The sequence below is a fragment of the Alexandromys fortis genome, unplaced genomic scaffold (genome assembly GCF_014885135.2).
Source record: "Alexandromys fortis isolate MF-2015 unplaced genomic scaffold, M_Fortis_MF-2015_v1.1 scaffold_1, whole genome shotgun sequence".
NCBI lineage: Eukaryota > Metazoa > Chordata > Mammalia > Rodentia > Cricetidae > Alexandromys > Alexandromys fortis.
The window spans coordinates 34,289,824-34,308,884 of record NW_026067927.1 but is presented as its reverse complement, the minus strand read 5'-3'; the positions used below and the strand labels follow the sequence as shown (position 1 = coordinate 34,308,884).

The window sequence follows — 19,061 nt, the reverse complement described above, 5'->3', positions numbered from 1 at the left end:
GGGACAGCGCGGAGTCGGGTCCGCCCGCCAGCGCGGCCGGGAGCACCGGGGTGGTCTGCGCGGCGGGAACCGGAGCTGCGAGGAGCTGGCGCGGGTAAGCGGCCGGCGAGCGTGGGGCGGCTGGGCGCGCGGGCTGGGATCGCTGTCCAGGGTCCTGGACCGCGCGGGGCTCGGGCTGCGGGGCGGGGGCGGCGGGGCGGGGCGCGGTGGGGCGGGGCCCCGGTGCACTGCCCCGGCCTGTGGTGTGGGCAGGCCGCCCCGCGTCCAGCCCCGCGGCCCGCCGCTTTGTTCCGCACCGCGGTGCAGGAGGGGGCGATTCCCGCCACCGGGGGGAGGGGCTGCTCTCATTGATTCATCCCACCCGTCACACACCCAGTGTGGCACACACTCCTGGACGTGGTCGCACACCGCGATCATGCCTGGGAACCTCATCTTTAGATGAGGCCACAGGTACACACACACACAACCATGGCCCTTGGTCATCCCATCAGATTCACAAACCCGGCCACCTGTACACCCACCCAGGGCACTCAGTGGGGTCTACGCAGTCACAGCACCCATCCTGGATCAAGTCAGCGATACTCTAATCGACACCCAGCCGCCCTGCTCTGGCCAGCTTGTGCTTATGCCCCTTCTGCACCTTACACCCTGGAATAGGCTGTGACCCTTTCGCACACACTCGCTTTGTCTCTTAGCGCTTCTTCAGCCCACACTAGCACACGTCTGCACACCCTTGAACGTCCATTCTTGCCCTTCTGTGGACTGGTGGATGGACAAATGGACAGATGGTGTGGGGAATGTCTCTCAGAGAAGGCCTTTTGTTATAGACTCCGTCACCTGTGGTAGCTTGTCGCTGTGAGGGCACTAGATGAGAGGACCAGTGGCAGAAGCCTGGGATTTTCAGTCACACTCAGAGACACACACAGCCTTTGTCAGTCTTGTTGCCGTAGCAGGAGATGCTTGCAGGTGCCGGGCAGCTCTGGCCCTGGCTGGGGGTGTAGAGATGACTCCTGACTGGGAAGAAATCCTAGAGGGAAAGGAAGAGCCAGGCTAGCCCCGCCTCTCTGCCTGCAGCTCTGCATTCCCAGGATAGCCCAAACACAAGGGCCTATGCATACCCTCAGGCTAGCTCTCCCAAGGTGAAACTGTAAGGCCCCCTGATGGCAGATGCCCACGCCCACAGGGTCCCCAGTGGCCCCCACAAGGCATAAAAGCACAGGCCATCCTGTGCTTACAGGGTTGACAGACTGGGACCAGGTCCTGGCCCAGACTGGCATGAGCTGGTGCAGTCCCTCCACAAACGGTCCACTTGCTCATTTGCATACCAGATGAGTTGCCCCCTCCCCCATTCCTACACGGTCATTTCAGCCTGCTACCTATATGGATCATGCACACCTCCTTATGTCCAATCCAAATATGCAGCCGTGTGTCCATGAGGTGTGCGTGTCCCCAAAGGTATGTGTGTGTATGCAGAGACATTGACTTGCTCTGTGATGCTTTCTGGTTCTATTGCCTATGAAGCCCATAGGACTTGAAGGATCTTTGGCCTAGGCCAAAAAGAAAGGGACTTTAGGAGCCAGTGTTTGGACCTGAATTCAGCCCTCCAGAACCCATCCAAAGCCTAACCTCAGCACTCAGGCTATGAGAGGGGAGAGGAGGATCCCTAGAAGCTGAAGGTGTACAACAGGAAGACCTTAGTAGTAAAGAACTGACTCTTGAGGTGGTCCTCTGACTTCCACGTGTGCATGAGAATACCCACATTCACACACACCTACACACACACACACACACACACACACACACACACACACAAAGAGAAAGAAAAGAATCTAGCTTTAGTGTCCAGATGTTGATTGATAGACTGAGAAGAATCCAGGCTTTGAATCCCAGTCTTCCTCCTGACTTCAGGGTCCTCATCTATGGCGTGGGATGATAAGGGCCCCCGTTGTCGTGGAGTCTACGTGGTAAAATGAGCCTGGGGGTTCTGGGTCCAGGGCTAAGCATGAGGTAGGATAGGAGTGGAGATGGTTTCTAGTGGAAGGGTAGAGGAAGAGGATGTGAGGCTCCAGGCCTGGGCTGCCTTGGAGTAGTGGCTGGAAGCTACTGAGACTCCTCTCAAGCCAGGAAGGATTTCCCAAGCCCTGTAAGCAGCAGATCCTTTGGAGCTTGTCTCTGGTTTTTGGAATGGGAGACTGAGGCTCCCAGAGTGGGAAAACCCACACAAAGTCACAGGACAAGTTAGTGACTAGGTTGGGACTTGACCCACATCTAGACAAGCTGTCCATCCCATGTACTGGGCCCAGTCCCACCTCAGAAGGTGAGAACCTGAAGCTGGGAACTGGGACGCCAACCTCTTCCTGGCTTTGCAGTAGGGGCATATTAACACCTGGCCATGCCTACCTGCCAGACTTCCCGCTTCCTTCTTGGAGACCAGGAGCGTATCTCCTGCCGGACAGGTGTGTGGGCTCTAGAAGCACTTGGGCAGTTACTTCCTGCTTTTCTTGGCACGTGAGTAAGGTGTGAAAACTTAGACGCTGCAGGGCAGGAAGGTAACATACGTGAGGATCTGATGATCAGAGATGAGTGGCAATGGACAGTTAGTATCCAGGACACCATCAGGGGGGTGGGGACTGTGGCAATGGACAGTTAGTATCCAGGACACCATCGGGGGGTGGGGACTGTGGCTACTGGACAGTTAGTATCCAGGACACCATCGGGAGGGTGGGGACTGTGGCTACTGGACAGTTAGTATCCAGGACACCATCGGGGGGGTGGGGACTGTGGCTACTCGCCTCCTTCAGGACACTCTTCTCAGCTCTGCAGGAAGCATGCTCAGCTTGCCAAATTTTAGTTTGCCAGAATAAACCTGGACATTGGATTTCCACACGGACTCTATTAATGTTTAGATGTTGACGACTTTGCTCCTTTATTTAAAATTGACTTAAAGTGCTAGAGAGTTTTGATCCCCTCCACCCACATAAAAAAAAGCTCCAGAGAACCAGAGACAGGGACCTCACTGGCCAGCTAGCCTGCCTAATGGGTGAATCCCAGGTTCCAGTGAGAGATCCTGCCCCAAAAATAAGGTGGACAGCTCCCAAGGAATAAGATCCAAGGTTGACCTTTGGTACATATGGACACACACAGACATACACGCACAAACATGCACAGACACATATATACACACACAGACACACACATAAACACACACACAGACACATACACACACAAACAGACACACAGAGACACACAGACATTCATGCACAAACACAGACACACACACACAGACACATACACACACATACAGACACACACAGAGACACACACATGCACAGACACACACGAACACATATATACACATAGAGACACACACACATACACACAGACACACACATACACATAGACACACACAGACAGACACACAAATACACACACACATACACGCACACACAGAGAGAGACACATAGACAAACACAGAGACATACACACAGACACACAACACACAGACACAACATACAGACACACACACACACACACACTGACTTAAAAAATAATTTGTTAGCATTGTAGGCCAAACAAGCATGTCCTAACGCCAGATTTTGCTGAATTTTGTCTCTGCTGCAACCATTTCAGACTCAGCCCCCCACCCCCGCCCCCTCCTGGGAGCACAGCTGGGCTCTGACAGGCTGAGTAGATAAAAACAGTCTTTCCATCTACACAGCCTGGCCCTAACGTGCGCAGAACCATGCACACCCCTCATCTACTCTAATTCTCACGACAGGCCTGGTGGGGAGGGAGGCATGAGTCGGTGTGAGTGGTGGGGTTAGTGAGAAGGGCCCTGATGGGAGACTCAGAGCTGCTGACCATAAGCTGTCTGCACTTTCTGCCCAGGCCACACCCCTAGGATGGGCTGGACTACCGGTGTGAATTAAGGGGTAGTAGGGGCCAGGGAACCGCTCCTTTAGCCTTTTCTGACCCTTGCGGGCTGTACGTCCCTCCCTGTGTAATTGCTGGGCAGCTGTTACATTTCTGTGTTCCAAAGGAGGAAACTGGGAAGCACAGCAAACAGACCTGGGTCCTCACTGGAATCCGGGCACTTTCTCTTGGCCATCTGCCCAATCACTCGGGTTTATCATATTCCTTCCCACAGTCCCAAGGACAAGATGGGTCACAAAATCGACCGGAACAATTGTTTTATTTGGCCTTCGTGGTATGTGAAAAATGAGCCAATATTTAAAATATAAAAAATCCATATGTGTGACTTTGCTCAGTGAATTAAGGACCTGGCCACAGAACAGTCACTCACACTTCCTGTTTAAAACACAGCAGTGTTTGCTCGGTACCCTTAGGATAGTACCCACCACTCCCCCAAGGCCTCTCCCTCCTGTCCACTCCCTCTCTGATACCAGCTCTGCTCCAGCCTCTCTGGCCTTCTCATGGCTGGCTCCGATGTTAACCTCCTCAGAGGGGCCTTCTTGACCACGTGTCCCGACCAGCGGCCCACTCCTTTGTCCTCACAACATTGCATATCAGAAATGACATCATTTATTTACTACTGGCTTATTACCCTCTCCTCATCCTTTCCCGAATCCCCAGCACATGGAATTTGCAGAGGTGTCCAGTAAGTGTTGCGTTAGTGGGTGCATTCTCATTTGTCACAGAAGCTGGAACTGGGTGCCGCTACCGCTTTCTAGGGTCCAGTATTTTTGTCACGACCCCCACCGTGATCCTTCCAGGTTCCTTCACTCGAGGGTATTGGGGTCTCTCTTACTTCGGGACCTTTAGTCATCTCCTTTGCTCTATCCCAACATCACTATTGGTGGGCAAAGTAAACGAAGACAGACTCACGCATGCAGCTCATGTCTGATGCCTGCCTGTCCCTGCAGACTAGGGTTCTTCCATACCCTTGTTTTTATGCTGATGGAATCTAGATCCAAAACTTCAACCACACCCAAGTGACTCTTGCACATCCCCCATAAATTAAAAAGGCATCCAGTTCAGCTCTCCAAAACCGAGGAGCCTATAGTCCTCAGCAAGACTGCCCTCCTGTGTGTCCATCCCTGGGATGACTACCATCACCTCAAGCCTCAGACTTGAGATTTAGGGAACCCAGTGGTGAACAGTTAGGACTCAGTGGGAACCTGAAGCCCAGTCAGGGACTCAGGTTAAATGGACACAGGCAGCCGGGCCATGTTGGCACACACCTTTAATCTCTCACAGAGACAGGCAGATCTCTGTGAGTTCAAGGCCAGCCTAGACTACAGAGTGAGTTCCAGGACAGGCTTCAAAGCTACAGAGGAAGACTGTTTCGAGGAAAAACAATAACAACAACAACAATAACCAAAAAAAAAAAATGGGCACATGCAGAGTGATAGAAACCTGGGAAGGGGGATACAGGAAGGGGCCATGAGACTCTGGAGGAAGCTGGTGGGCAAAAAAGGCTTCCTGGAGGAGGGAACATTTAAGCTGAGAACCCAAATGTTAATGACACAGTCAGTCTAGGAGGAAAAGATTCTCACAGCAGAGGGTGTGTGGAAGCTGAGACAGGAGGGAATGTCAAGCCATGACTATGCACAAAGCTCTCTCTCTCTCTCTCTCTCTCTCTCTCTCTCTCTCTCTCTCTCTCTCTCTGTGTGTGTGTGTGTGTGTCTGTGTGTGTGTGTGTTGCTTGGGTGTGAGAAGAAGTTATAGAAGATAAATACCAACAAAGAAAGGAGGTGACTATACGGGCTTAGACACGCATTGGGGAGATGACTTCCTCACACAGAGCCAGTAGATGTTTCTCTCACTTTTCTGTTCTTTCAAAACTGTGCAGCCATTCAAAATGGAGTGAGAGCTCCCGTCGCCTCCTCAGGTTCAGCACAAAGTGCTCCTGACCTGTTCGTGCTGCCAATCCTGTGGACAGAGAAAGTGTGCAGTGCCCAGGAGGATGACCTGGCAATGGCTGGGTCATTGTTGTAGGGACCTACAGTTTGAAACTGTTAGTTGGTGGTTTTCTTGTGGTTTGGGGAAGGAACCCAGGGTGCTGCACACGATAGGCAATCACTCTAGCTATCAAGTCAATCCACCGAGCTACATCCACAACCCTTTGCTGTTTTTTTAGGATGAGCTCCTTCTGTTTATTCTTTTAAGTTACTATAGGGCTGGAGAGATGGCTTGCCAGTTAAGAACACTTAGCGCGCTTGCAAAGGACCCCTACTCAGTTCCCAGTATCGGTGTTACAACCACCTGTAATTCCAGTTCCAGGGGGAGGAGTTCCAGGAGGAGGCCTCTGGTCTCCTCGGTTTCTGCACACATGCGCATATGCCTATATGCGGAGAAACACCTGCACATAATTTAAATTGCGCGTTTTCATTGACTATAGATGGTGTGCTAGAGATTACCCGTATCATCTCAGATTGACTGACTCTCCTGATTGCATCCAGAGGCCACAGAGAGTTGCTGACCCATGCTGTTTAGGGTTGTACTAAGTACACATTGTGCTATTTAAGCAACCGCAAGATCACCCACAGCATGCGTTTCTCAGGACACACGGCCACTGTCACAGCACGCGTGCAGTGCTCACCTGCAACCCGAATTCAGACCCAAATACAAAGAAAGGCTCTTTCGCCCTCAGATCCGGGTCTTACTATAGGGAGGCCATCACAATGAAAGTTTCATGAGATTTTATCTTGGAATTTTCTGCCTATAAATAATCCCATGAACACGTACATGGTTTCCCTCGGCCACACGCTCAGAATCCTGGCGGTCATGCTGCCCCTGTCCCTACGTGTCTTTGCCTGCTCAGTCTCTCTCAGGCATCTCTCCTCTTCACTCTACATGTTCCAGTGTCTGTGTGATGGTCCATGTGACTGTCTCACATACCCTGGCCATTTCTGACTTCCTCACCACCAGGGGCTCTCCTGTACGCTGAGGTACCATCCTGTGTCTGCAGGAACATCCCTGGAAGGGGGCTTGCTGGCTAAATCACTGTGTGTCTTGTGAACCCATGTAGAGATTGACAAACACCCTTCCTAGAAGAGCACAGCTGGTTTAATTTCCCAACAAGAATAAGGGGAGTCTGGGTCTAGGGGTAGCGCTGCTGGATGTCAGAAGGCTCATGCAGTGTTTCACATGGCTAATACGTCCTGAGAAATCCCTTTCCATGTGCATGCATGTTGTTCTTGACGCTGATGTGTGGATGAGAACAGTAAAGTCCCCATTGCTTAGAAGTCCTTGTGTGACTGTGTGTGTGTGTGTGTGTGTGTGTGTGTGTGTTATGATTTGTTCTGAAACCAGGTCTTGCAATGTAGCCCTGGCTGACCTCAAATTCAAGCTCCTGCTTTTGTTGCCAAACACTGCGATTACAACTGTGCCATCCCATGGGGCTAGCATTCAATGAACACCGATCTACAGCACAACAGACAGTAACAAGTATTTTGGATTTTAAAAATTCAGGAAAACAAAACTGGGTGTGGTCCCTTTAACCCCAGCACTGAGGAGGGAAAGGTAGACAGAGTTCTGAGAATTTGAGGCTAGCCTGGTCTACATAGAGAGTTCCAAGCCAGCCACACAGTCTACATAGTGAGACTGTCTATATAGACACACAGTGGATGGAGAGTGACATCAGCATTGAGGATGACTAGTTTATACAGGATAGATCAGGAAAGACCTCGGAGAGTCAACCATGCAGGACCTGGAGTGAGATGGCCGGTGGAAAGGCTCTGAGAGCGTTGGGTGGTATTTAAGAAACCATGCGGTAGCCCATTGAAGCTAAAACCACACACAGAGAGGGGAGGATGTGAGAAGGGTGGACCAGAGACAACAGAACCAGCAAATGCAGGGTCTCCGGAGTTACTGTGTCTGCTGCTTGTTCGCATCAGCTGGGGAAATGCTGAGCGGTTCTGAGCAGAAGGTGATCTGCCTGGGGTTTAAGATCCTTCTTCCCACGGCTTTTAAGAATAAACTGGATAGGGGAAGGGAAAGTAAGGGTAATCCAGGTGCAGAGTGTTGACGCGTGGGGCCCAGGATGGCAGCCAGGTTTGGATACGTTTTCAAGGCGGATTCATTATATTTCGCAGACAGGTGGTTCATGGCCTATGAAAGCCAAGAGAGGCTCTAGAGCAGTGGTTCTCAGCCTTCCTAATGCCGTGACCCTCAAATAGAGTGCCTCATGTTTGGTGACCCCAACCATAAAATTATTCCATTGCTGTTTCATAACTATAATTTTGCTACTGTTATGAATCATAATGTAAATATCTGATAGACAGGATAGCTGATACTCAACCTGAAGGGGTTGCAATCCACTGGCTGAGAACTGCTGCTCTAGAGATTCTGGCCTGACCTTGGGTAAGATGGTCTGGGGGCCATCACCCCAACACCATCACCAACTCTGCTCATTCTGGCTGCGGCAGGGGTAATGGCAGTTTCTCCTAGGTCCATCTATCTGCCTGCTGGCCCCTCTTCCCAGACGCTCCCCAGGCATCACAAACGGGGCTCATCCCAAACAGTTTCCTCTCTCCTCTGATCTCCAGCCCAGCAATCTCGCACCTTACCCAGTACTCTGCAGACCACGCCCACCATCGTTCACTACAGCCAATTGCCTTCCACCAGTTCTACAGATCTCGTTTCTGCCTGAAGGACGGACCTTCAGGGCGTGTTGCATAGGCGGGGCTATGAGAAAGAAGGCAGACCACTTGAATAAGAAGCTTCCTCCCGGGTCTTGGCCAGCTCCTTTCTCTTTCTAGCGCAACTGCCGCACCACCTCAGAGCAGTCTTTGAAAGCTCATGACTGTGTCCTTTTTCTGACAGGCCGTTCACAGCTCCCCTACACAGACATAAACTGGTGGCCTACAGACATGTTTTCTTTGGCCCACGTAGTGTTTGGGGTTTTATTTAAATCTTGAATTAGTTAGCATATTTTACATCAAAGTCTGGATTTCTCATTTTCCTACAGCACCAGAGCAAGAGTTCCCAGGTTTCAAGCCTCCAGGACAGCATTTGATCCCCCTTCAGAAAGCCATGCACTCTACAATTTGCCAGTTACGCTACCCCCGCCTGGTTTCGTATGCAGCTTGCTTCCCTCATTGAAATGACCCTTCTGGCCCAGTGACGTCAAAAGTTTTCAGCCATTGGCCTTGAGAACAAGCGCCTCCCTTTGGGAAGCACGTTGCATGAGATAAGGCTGACGAAGGTGGGGAAACTGTAGTGAAGTTGAAAGGTCAGATTGGTCAAGCTGTGAAGGGTCAGTTTGTCTGTCTCGAGGCTGGGTACTGTGTAGCCCTGCTTGGCCTCGTGCTAGAAACTCTCCTGCCGTGGTATCCCGAGTGCTGGGAGCACTGGCTTCTTAGATGGTTGTTGGGTGTGATGGTGCAGGGAGTGATAGGATTGGGTTCATGGTTTTAGCTGAGGCCTTCTTGACGAGAGGACCAGACAGGGACAGAGAATCCAGGGAGGAGCCTGGACATGGCTGAGTGGTTCCCCCTGGAGTGTGTCCTAAGCCTGAATCTGTTCTCTCTGTTTCAGAAGCCACAGCTGTCCTGAGCTCAAGCATGGCTCTGAGGGTAGATGATCAGTACTGAAGACCAACCTGGCTCCAACTGCTTCAGAAGGACTCCAGCCCCCCAAGACCCCTCTGCTTCCCACACAATGGGAGCCTGGGCACTGGGGGCCCGGTCATGAGGGACTGCTGCTCCTCCCCAAAGGCCATCCCTGCACCCCCAAAGCATACCCTTGACCAAAGCCTAGGCATGGACTCCAGACACAGCGGTCCCAGTGGGGCTGGGGAACGGGCCTCCTGCTCTGAGAGCCCTGCTGGGAACTTAGCCTGCTCCTCTCCTCCCTGCACTCCTCTGCCAGAGACAGTGAGAAGACATGGAGCCTTGACCTCAGGAGCCTCTGAAACAGCTTTGTTTGGGAAGCCACAGCCCGTGTCCTCAGCAGAAGCTGCTCCTACGACCCCAGAGAACAGAAATCCTGTGTTCTTGGAAAAGATGGAGTCCAACTCCTTGAAGCAGGTAGATTCTACTCCCACAGGAAGGGAAGAGGCTGGGTCCTTGAGGAAGGAAGAATCCGTGTTGATGAGAAAGGCAGAGCCTGCAATCTGTGGAAAAGGGGAGCCTGGAACTGTTGGAAGGATGGATTGTGCAACTCCAAGGAAGGAGGATTCCGGGTCCTTGGGAAGAGTAGATCCAATGTGCTCCAGTATGGTAGATACAGCGAGTCCAGGAGGGGAAGAGCCTGTGTCTGTAAGAAAGGGAGAGCCTGTATCCTCGGGCAAAGTGGAGCCAAGAAAGGAGGATCCCACATATTCCAAAAGAGAGCACCCTGGGTCTACAGCAAAGGGAGATCTTGTGTCTTTGGAGAAAAAAGATATGGACCCTCCAGAAAAGGCAGACCCTGCATCCACTAAAAAGGCAGATCCTGGATTCTCAGGAAAGATAACTCCAGAGTCATCAAGCAAGACAGAACTTATATCCTCAGGAACAGTGACTCCTGAGACCAAAAAGGTGAATCCTGTATGTTTGGGGATGGCAGATCCTGCAGCTGTGGGAAATACAGAAACTTTGTCCTCAGCAAAAGAGGACCCTCCTCGGTTTCTTGGAAATGTAGACCCTCCCTCCTCAGGAGAGGGTGGGCCTATGTCTACGAGAATGACAGAAGCAGTATCGGCTGGACAGCCAGGAGGTGTGCTTCCGGCAAAGACAGATGCAGCATCTGTGAACAGTCCAGGACCTCCAGGCAGTGCGGACCCAGTTTCCTTAAAAAATGTGGAACTTGTGTCCCCAGTGAAACCAGAACTCTTGTCTTCTGGGCAGGCAGAACGCGTGTCATTGGTGAAGACAGAAACCCTATCCTCAGGAAGAGAGGACACAAAGTCTTCTAGAAGGGAAGATCACACAACAGTCACAGGAAACATAAAAACATCTCAAACAGGGGATCCTGAGTCTTCAGGAAAGACAGATCCCATGTCTTCAAGTTCAGGAGATGCCAAGTCTCTGGGGACGTGGGGGTCCCTGTCTGCTGCAAAAGCTGAGACAGCGGCTGAGAGGAAAGGAGGCCCACAGTCCTTAGAGAAGGCAAGTCCCACAGCCTCAGAGAAGGCTGGGCCCCTCACTTCCAGCAAGGTGGGCTCTGCAAGCCAGGGAAAGGCAGAAACTGTTCTCTCTAAAGAAGCCGACTCCACGACGTTAGGAAAAGTGGTCCCAACGGCTTCAGGAAAACTAGCTATGGTGTCCCCAGGAAAGGCGGATCTCAGGGCCTCGGAAAGAGCAGAAGGCAATCCAGAGGCGAAGGCTCCAGAAAAGAGGAATCCTGTGAACATCAGGGTCTCAGGGAGTGCTGAGCCCAAGTCTGGGGTCAAGGTGGTAACCCAGCTTCCGGGTACCACATCCCTGGGAAATGTGGAGGTGCCAACTTTGCAAAAAGAGCAGCCACAGGTGTCTGGGAAGATGGATCCCCCGGGAAAAGTCGACCCCCCTGCGTCTGTGGAACCTGTGTCCCTAGGGAAGGCTGACTCCTCATCTCTATCTCCTAGAAAAGCAGAGTGTCAAACCTCGGCTGAGACCACACCTCTGCCTCTGGAGAAGGCCAAGGCCCCTTTCAGGCCATCCGATGGTACAGCCTGCATTTCAGCCCAGCCTCTGGGAGATGCCCGGAGTCCCGGGGTCCTGCCAGAGCCAGCGCCCTGTGCCAGCACCAGCCAGAAAGACCTAGCGGCAGCTGCGGCTCAGAAGAGCCCCCGCGCGGAGGGTGCAGCGCCCCCAACAGGGCCACGGACTCGCGACAACTTCACCAAGGCGCCGTCGTGGGACGCGGGAGCGCCACCGCCCCGCGAGGACGCGGGCACACAGGCCGGCGCTCAGGCCTGCGTCTCGGTGGCGGTGAGCCCCATGTCCCCGCAGGACGGCGCGGCCGGCCCGGCCTTCAGCTTCCAGGCGGCACCGCGCGCGCCCAGCCCCTCGCCCGGGCCACCGTCGCGCCGGGACGCGGGCCTGCAGGTGTCTCTGGGAGCCGCCGAGACGCGCTCCGTGGCCACCGGGCCAATGACTCCGCAGACCGCGGCACCGCCCGCCGCGCCGCCCGCCTTCCCAGAGGTGCGGGTCCGGCCCGGCTCGGTGTTGGCGGCCGCCATGGCACCCCAGGAGGCGGCCGAGCCGGTGCGCGACGTGAGCTGGGACGAGAAGGGCATGACGTGGGAGGTGTACGGCGCCTCCATGGAAGTGGAGGTGCTGGGCATGGCCATTCAGAAGCATCTGGAGCGCCAGATAGAGGAGCACGGCCGCCAAGGGGCGCCGGCGCCGCCGCCCGCCGTCCGCGCGGGCACAGGCCGTGCAGGCTCCGTGCGCACCGCGCCCGCCGAGGGCGCCGCCAAGCGCCCGCCTGGCCTCTTCCGCGCGCTGCTGCAGAGTGTGCGCCGGCCGCGATGCTGCTCACGGGCGGGACCCACGGCCGAGTGATCGGTCCCCATTTTTGTAGCCCCGGGTTTCCAACCTTCTCAGGCTCCCTTCTTGATAGCAAGCCCTTGAGAGCTACGCCCCACCCCCAACCCCGTGCGTTCAGGCCTCCGAGGAGTGGGCAGCCTTTAGGGGCTTCTTTTCCAGTCCCTCCCTTCCCAAACACTGACGAAACCCCCTTTCCCAGTCCCTTTGCGACCACGAGCCCACACATCTGGCCCTTGACAATCCCGCCCCGGTGCCCTCACAGCCTTTCGCTCCACTCCCTCAGGTAGTACAGGGAGAGCACAGGTGCCTGCTCCCATCCCTCCACCCTAGAGCTGAGGCAGGCTCCTGAGATGGCCAGACTGGTGCTTTGAGGCCTCCAGGCGGCCCAGGTCCCTAGAACTGGGAAAGGTAGCATGCAGATCTCCAAGTGTTCCTCCGCGTGTGCTAGGACGGGTGCGAGGCCACCAGAAAAGCAGACTCTGAATGGGAGGCTGGGGCGGGGGAGGGGGGCGTGAGTCTGAGCAGTGAGGGGTCTCCACATGGTGCTGGCCCCACGGCCAGGGTGTCTCTTGCATGCTGTTGGTAGTCCTAACCCCACTCCTGTCTCTCCCCACCTAGACCCCCTAGCCCTGTTCCCCTCCTACCCAGTCACTATGCACATTCCCCATAGAGGCCAAAGGCTAGGAGTGCCCTGGGGCTCAGCTGAGAAGGGAGAGTCCTGGAAAGATCAGAGGGTCTTACACACCCAAGGTCATAGTGAGGCTCCTAGAAGGTCTCAGGCCACTGGGTGTCTGGGTGACAGCTGGTCTTGGGTATCAGGGACAGGACAGAGAGCTCATTTGACATCCGCAGTTGTCTTTTAAAGGTCCCTCTCTTATCTGCCACCTTTCCCCCCCACAATGCTGTGAGCCTCAAGTTCCTTGTAACCACCCAGCGCCCTGGTCCCTTTCCCTCGAGCCTCAGTTTTTGGCTACTAACTGTCACAGTATACATTGGTAATAAAACCTCTCCCCAACTCTCGTCTATGATTGAAAGATCATATATTATATTTAGGGGAAGGCAGGCAATACAGATTGCACTCGAAGAATGAAGGTCTCCGTCACAGGTCTACGGTGTCCAGGCCAGGGTTGGTGAAGGACAGATCTCTCTTCTGCTGTCTACCTGTGCTCACCGGCCTTCCCGAGAGCACTGCACTCAGGGGCTCTCGGTCTGGTTCAGGCGAGTTGTGTGGAAGCGGCTTCTGGAGAGACAAGGAGGGAAGGTGAAGATGGGGTTCTCTCCCCAGACCCTAGGACAGCAGTGGGCTTTCACACTAGTCACCAGATGGCTCCTTGCCTGGAGGTTCCCACCCTCATTCCTTAGGCTAGCTCCTGTTGGGACTTCTGTCTCCTTGCTGTATAGCAGAGACAGCCATGGCCAGGAGTGGTACAGGTGGGGTGGGCCTTTGGCCTTTGCCTAACCCCAACAGAGCAATGTTCTAGCATTCTGCCCTGTCCTAGACCAAAGAGCAACTTGGTCATAGTTCGTGCCACCTGTACCCCACAGTAGGCCATGTGTTGGACAAGGTCCATCAGTTCCCTGATAGAGCCACAGATAGCATGCTGAGGAAGGCAGACGCTGGGCATCGCCCTAGCTAGGAAGAGGCAGAGCAGGAACTGGTCAGCCATTCTCGTGGATGTCCTGGTACAACACTAGATTCTGCTTGAATTTGCCATCTCCTGTCTTTCGGAAATGTCACCCAGGGTTACAGCTGTACCTTGTCATAGCACTAACACACCTCTGTCGTCCTTCCTCTTGTCTCCCCATGTGACGTCACTCACACAACCCACCGTCCCTCATTCCTCCTCAGACATATACTTTCCTATGGGAGGGCCCAGCCCCTGAGCCAGGTTACTCTGCTGCAGCCTCCACGCCCTGCCTCCACAAGGCCAGAGCCCCAAGTCACCCCTGCCTTTGCCTGAATTCTAAAAGGGCTTTTTCCAGCCTGGAGATGTCACCATCCCTGGTAAACAACGGAGCAGCCAAGAGCCCCGGAGACATTAGTCAGTCTGTGCTTACAGACCCTGAGCCCAAAGCAACCAGCACAGCGCCAGATAACGTAACCTGGCACCTAAGCCAGCAGTCTTGACTTCTGATCTGATTTACCGCAGGCTGCCTGGCCTTAAGGCAGACAACACTCCCTGAGCATCTGCATCCGTGCTGCTGGATTGGCAGGGGGACTGGGTGATCTCCCGGTTCTCACACCTTGTACACAGTGTTTACAGAGCCCTATGGGTCGTGGCACTCAGGGATTGTGAGAAAAAGAAAAATCCTCTGTCCCTTAGCTAGCCACACCCTCTCTCCAGACTCTTCTCTCGGAAGTCCTGTTCTTTCCAGCCCACAGGTCAATCAGGAGCCCCTAACTCCACTCTCGGAGGGAGTCCACAGTGCCCTCCTCAGGGCCTTGGACGTTTTTGCCTTAATTCTGTCAGAGAAGTTCACTAGAGTTTTTGACTCAAACCGCCTTCACACTGAGATGGGCCACACACAGGGGCTGACTGGCTTCCTGTCCATGATCCGCATTCTTGGGAGCCCGTCTAGAAGTCTCTCTGCTGGACTTTTCACCATGATACATTTGGACCCCTGTACAAACCCAAGAGAAGCTTTGGTTGACTCAATCTATCTAAGAAATTAGTACTCGCTGGGCAGTGGTGGCACATGACTTTAATCCCAGGACTTGGGAGGCAAAGGCAGGCAGATCTCCGAGTTTGAGGCCAGCCTGGTCTACAGAGTGAGTTCTAGGACAGCCAGGGCTACACACACACACACACACAAACTTGTCTCAAAAAGAAAAAGAAAGAGAAGAGTCCTCAGGGAGACTAAGGGCAGCAGCAGGGGCAGGCTGGGCCCATGGGGAAGGGTGGGTGTGATGAGGCAAACACCACTTCTTTCCAAGAAATGAACTAGTGCAGCTAATGGGCCCCAGGGACTTCTGCTCCAGTCTGTTCCTCTAGAGAGCTCCTCCTGAGGTCGCTGACCAGTTCTCCGTTCTACCTGGACATTGGGATTGCCTGAAGAGTCAGGCAAGGCAGCATGTATTGTAATCCACCACTCAAGAGACTGGAGCAGGAGGATGGAAAGTTTGAGGTTGGTCTTAGGCTACACCGTAAGACCCTGTCGCAAAACAAAGCTTCATCAAGAAACTAGAATCCTCTGGGGAGCTTTGACCGCATGTCCTTGCCCTGTCCCACCCTGTCCCACCATGGGCCATCAGGATCAGAATCTGAACTGACCTGAGCATCACAGTTGTTTTAGAGTTCCCCAGGTGATTCCAAACTGAGTTCTTGATCTCGTCTACTAACTAACTAACCAACCAACTAACCTAGTTAACAAGAAGTGTGCTGTTGCCATTTAGTCAGTGATGAGCTTCTCTTCTCTCCTCTGGTACCCTTGTTCATGTCCAGATTTCTACTAGCATTTGTATAGAGATCAAAAATAGGCAGAACCGGTTTCTGACTACATGCTAGGTTTTTTCCTTCTCTTTTTTGTTTGTTTGGGTTTTGCTGTGTTGTTTTTTGTTTGTTGGTTTGTTGGTTAGTTGGTTGGTGGTGCTAGAGATGGAACCAGAACCTCAGCAAGTGCTGCGCCTTTACACCACATGCTGGCTCTGATTTAACCCCCACATCAGCCTTGCAGAGTTAATGTTTCAGTAACCATTTATAGATGAAAAGAACTGAAAGCCAAAAGCAAGAAGCATCTCACCAAAGAGCACATTAGGGAAGACCAGGGATTGGGCCTCGTTCATCCTGAATTCCACTCCTTCAGAGAAGAATCTCAAGTCAGAAGCCCCAGGTACCAACTCATCCCATATCTTACCTTGATTTCCTTGCTATCTGTGTCCAAGTCCACAGCGTTTTTGTCTAGGGAATTGAGGCTATGGGAGAAGTGATAGAAATTAGATTGTTAGCAAACTCGCCCAGCCTTCCCAATCTGTGGCCTTGCCACCAACATTACCACCACCATCACCACCGGCATCATAAGCATCACCATCACCACCAACAGTCCTATCAGCATCACCGCCTATACCACTACCATCACTACCACCATCACCATCATCAGCACCAGCATCAATACCCTTGCCCTCCCCACCATTGCCATTATCTCCATGACTACCACCATCACCATTATCCTCATCACCACTTATGTCCTGCTACCAACAACTAGTCTGGTAGTGAGAGGTGCTGTTTGTTCACCTGACATTGTCCAAGTCACCGGAGGAGAGGTACTCCAATCCCAGATCCTTGGTGGGAAGGTCCAGCATGGGGTTGGCTCTGGGGAAAAAGTTTGGTCAAGCAGCTATGGCCTTCAGTCATCTTACAAAGTCTTTGCTCCCCTTTGACTCCTGCTCACCGCTCAGTGTTGAACATGTTAGTGCCAGGGATGTTAGCAGCAGATGAAGTCATTGCTTCTATTGGTGTCTTCCGGGCCTCCTTGCCAGCCTTCATAGCTTGAAGCTTCCGCTGGTAACTGTTGAACCAGGAGGAAGTCACATTTGCAACCTGCTCACCTGCTGCCTAGGGAGGCCCTTGGACTGTGGCTGCACAAGGACCCTAGCTGGTGATAATTTTAGCTGCATTTTGTAGGGGGCAGAACCACCAGCAAAGGCGACGTGTTGTCAAAAGGCCACAAAGGCAGCCAGCAGTGACACCCAGAGGGAGACTCAGGGGACCCTACTACCAATTGTGTTCTGGGAAGGGGAAATGGCAACGGATTGAAGTGCTCAACATTTCTACCCCAAACTCATGGAAGAATCTAGCACCAAACCCATTCTGCCGGCAAGGAGACAGGCCTAGGATGGGAAGGCGGCTCACCCACAGTCTTGCACATGCCCCTGATGCCTGACCCCAAGTTCTTCCTACCCACCCCACATACATTAGGTATCTGGGCGAGGAGACAGCTGGGGACAAAGGGAGAAGTGCGAACCGTACCTCTTCCGCACACACACGAGGGCAGTGATCAAAATCACCAGGACCAGCACCATGGCCACCCCCAGGCCTATGATGACACTGGTGAGCAGTTTCGGCTGATCAGACTCCTGGCTCTCCTGGGAGCTCTGCAGAAGAGGGGGAGTGAGGAGGCTGTGGCATCCATGTCCCTCCCCCACCCATGACCTCAGTCTGCTGCACTCACCACCACCACCAGTCCCTGTTGCAGCAGCTGAGTCAGAGAATCCTGGTCTCTCCGGATCATCCTGCCACAGAGCCCAAGGGTCACTGACCTCCCCTGGGGGCTTCTTGTTCTGTTTCTCCTGCCCACCCTCCCAGACAGCTCCACTTACATATTCAGCTCACTAAGTGTCAGGGCTGTCCCGTTGGAGAAGACAAAGTAGGCATCAAGGTAGGACTGGACTTGGGCCCTGGAATAGACACATGAACAGCTCAGAAACACCACACCCTCGCCAACTACCTTGCTTCAGCCCAGCCACTGGGCCTGGGGATTCTCACCGAGTCACAGAGTCTATGTTCTGGATCGTCACAACGTAGACAGTGGTCCTGGTCGCCTGGACGAGAGCCCTACAAAAGATACAGGTATCACAGATACGTGGAGTGGGGCCTTAGCCCAGGAGCGCCAGGCCTGTGCCAGTGGAATCAGGAGTCATACAGAGGGAAGGCTGTGATCACTAAAGAACAGACAGCTCTGCCCAAACTAGAAACGGAAATCCTTTCTTCTGGGACCCTCGTTCTTCTCCAGGGCATGGCTTTCACAACTGCACATGGCAGTTTTGTGCATGCCCCATTCCACCTTTGACTGATCATGGGCTTCTGGGGTACAGGCACAGGATCGAAGATAGGGACAAGTTCAAGTATGGGTCAGGGACAGGGTAGAGGGCTGCTTTGTCTAGTTCTCCAGGGCTAGCTCCTTAGGGTTCTTCCCATAGCCCCTTCTTGTACTTTCCAGACCTACGCCTTAATCTCCTCCACGTGGGCACCCACTTCATCCTTGTTGGTGGAGAACTGCAATCTCACACGGTAGCTCTGGTCCACAGTGAAGAGCTAGGGGTGGGTAGAAGCAGGTATGGAGAGGAGACATCAGAAACACAGGGCAACCGCAAGATCACCCACAGCACGCGTTTCTCAGGACACACGGCCACTGTCACAGCACACGTGCAGTGCTCACCTGCAACCCGAATTCAGACCCAAATACAAAGAAAGGCTCTTTTGCCCTCAGATCCCGGGTCTTACTATAAAGAGGCTGTCACAATGAAAGTTTCATGAGATTTTATCTTGGAATTTTCTGCCTATAAATAATCCCATGAGGGGGCTGGAGAGATGGCTTGGCGGTTAAGAGCATGGCCTGCTCTTCCAAAGGTCCTGAGTTCAATTCCCAGAAACCACATGGTGGCTCACAACCATCTGTAATGAGGACTGGTGCCCTCTTCTGGCCTGCAGGCATACACACAGACAGAATATTGTATACATAATAAATAAATATTTAAAAAAAATAATCCCATGAACACGTACATGGTTTCCCTCGGCCACACGCTCAGAATCCTGGCGGTCATGCTGCCCCTGTCCCTACGTGTCTTTGCCTGCTCAGTCTCTCTCAGGCATCTCTCCTCTTCACTCTACATGTTCCAGTGTCTGTGTGATGGTCCATGTGACT

The 19,061-nt window shown here is 53.2% G+C and overlaps 2 protein-coding genes across 3 annotated transcripts in view; one reads left to right on the top strand and one right to left on the bottom strand.

The window, feature by feature from the left end:
* Gprin1 (G protein regulated inducer of neurite outgrowth 1) lies at positions 1 to 13,418 on the top strand. Its single transcript, XM_050144205.1, has 2 exons — positions 1 to 94; positions 9,502 to 13,418. Exon 2 carries the CDS (start codon positions 9,654 to 9,656, stop codon positions 12,432 to 12,434), a length of 2,781 nt encoding a protein of 926 aa, XP_050000162.1. The 5' UTR covers positions 1 to 94; positions 9,502 to 9,653; the 3' UTR covers positions 12,435 to 13,418.
* Positions 13,419 to 13,442: 24 nt separating this feature from the next.
* The window catches only part of Cdhr2 (cadherin related family member 2), a 35,276-nt gene continuing 29,657 nt past the window's right edge, over positions 13,443 to 19,061 (bottom strand). The window contains exons 24-32 of one of the 2 annotated variants that reach the window (XM_050144203.1): positions 18,363 to 18,451; positions 17,903 to 17,971; positions 17,737 to 17,814; positions 17,589 to 17,649; positions 17,387 to 17,511; positions 16,809 to 16,925; positions 16,652 to 16,729; positions 16,275 to 16,332; positions 13,443 to 13,659 (exon numbers count right to left, since the gene is read on the bottom strand). In XM_050144203.1, the coding sequence (XP_050000160.1) occupies positions 13,519 to 13,659; positions 16,275 to 16,332; positions 16,652 to 16,729; positions 16,809 to 16,925; positions 17,387 to 17,511; positions 17,589 to 17,649; positions 17,737 to 17,814; positions 17,903 to 17,971; positions 18,363 to 18,451 (816 nt within the window). In that variant the 3' untranslated portion in view covers positions 13,443 to 13,518. The remainder of the gene's footprint in view (positions 13,660 to 16,274; positions 16,333 to 16,651; positions 16,730 to 16,808; positions 16,926 to 17,386; positions 17,512 to 17,588; positions 17,650 to 17,736; positions 17,815 to 17,902; positions 17,972 to 18,362; positions 18,452 to 19,061) is intronic. The other variant, XM_050144204.1, reaches the window with a different exon arrangement.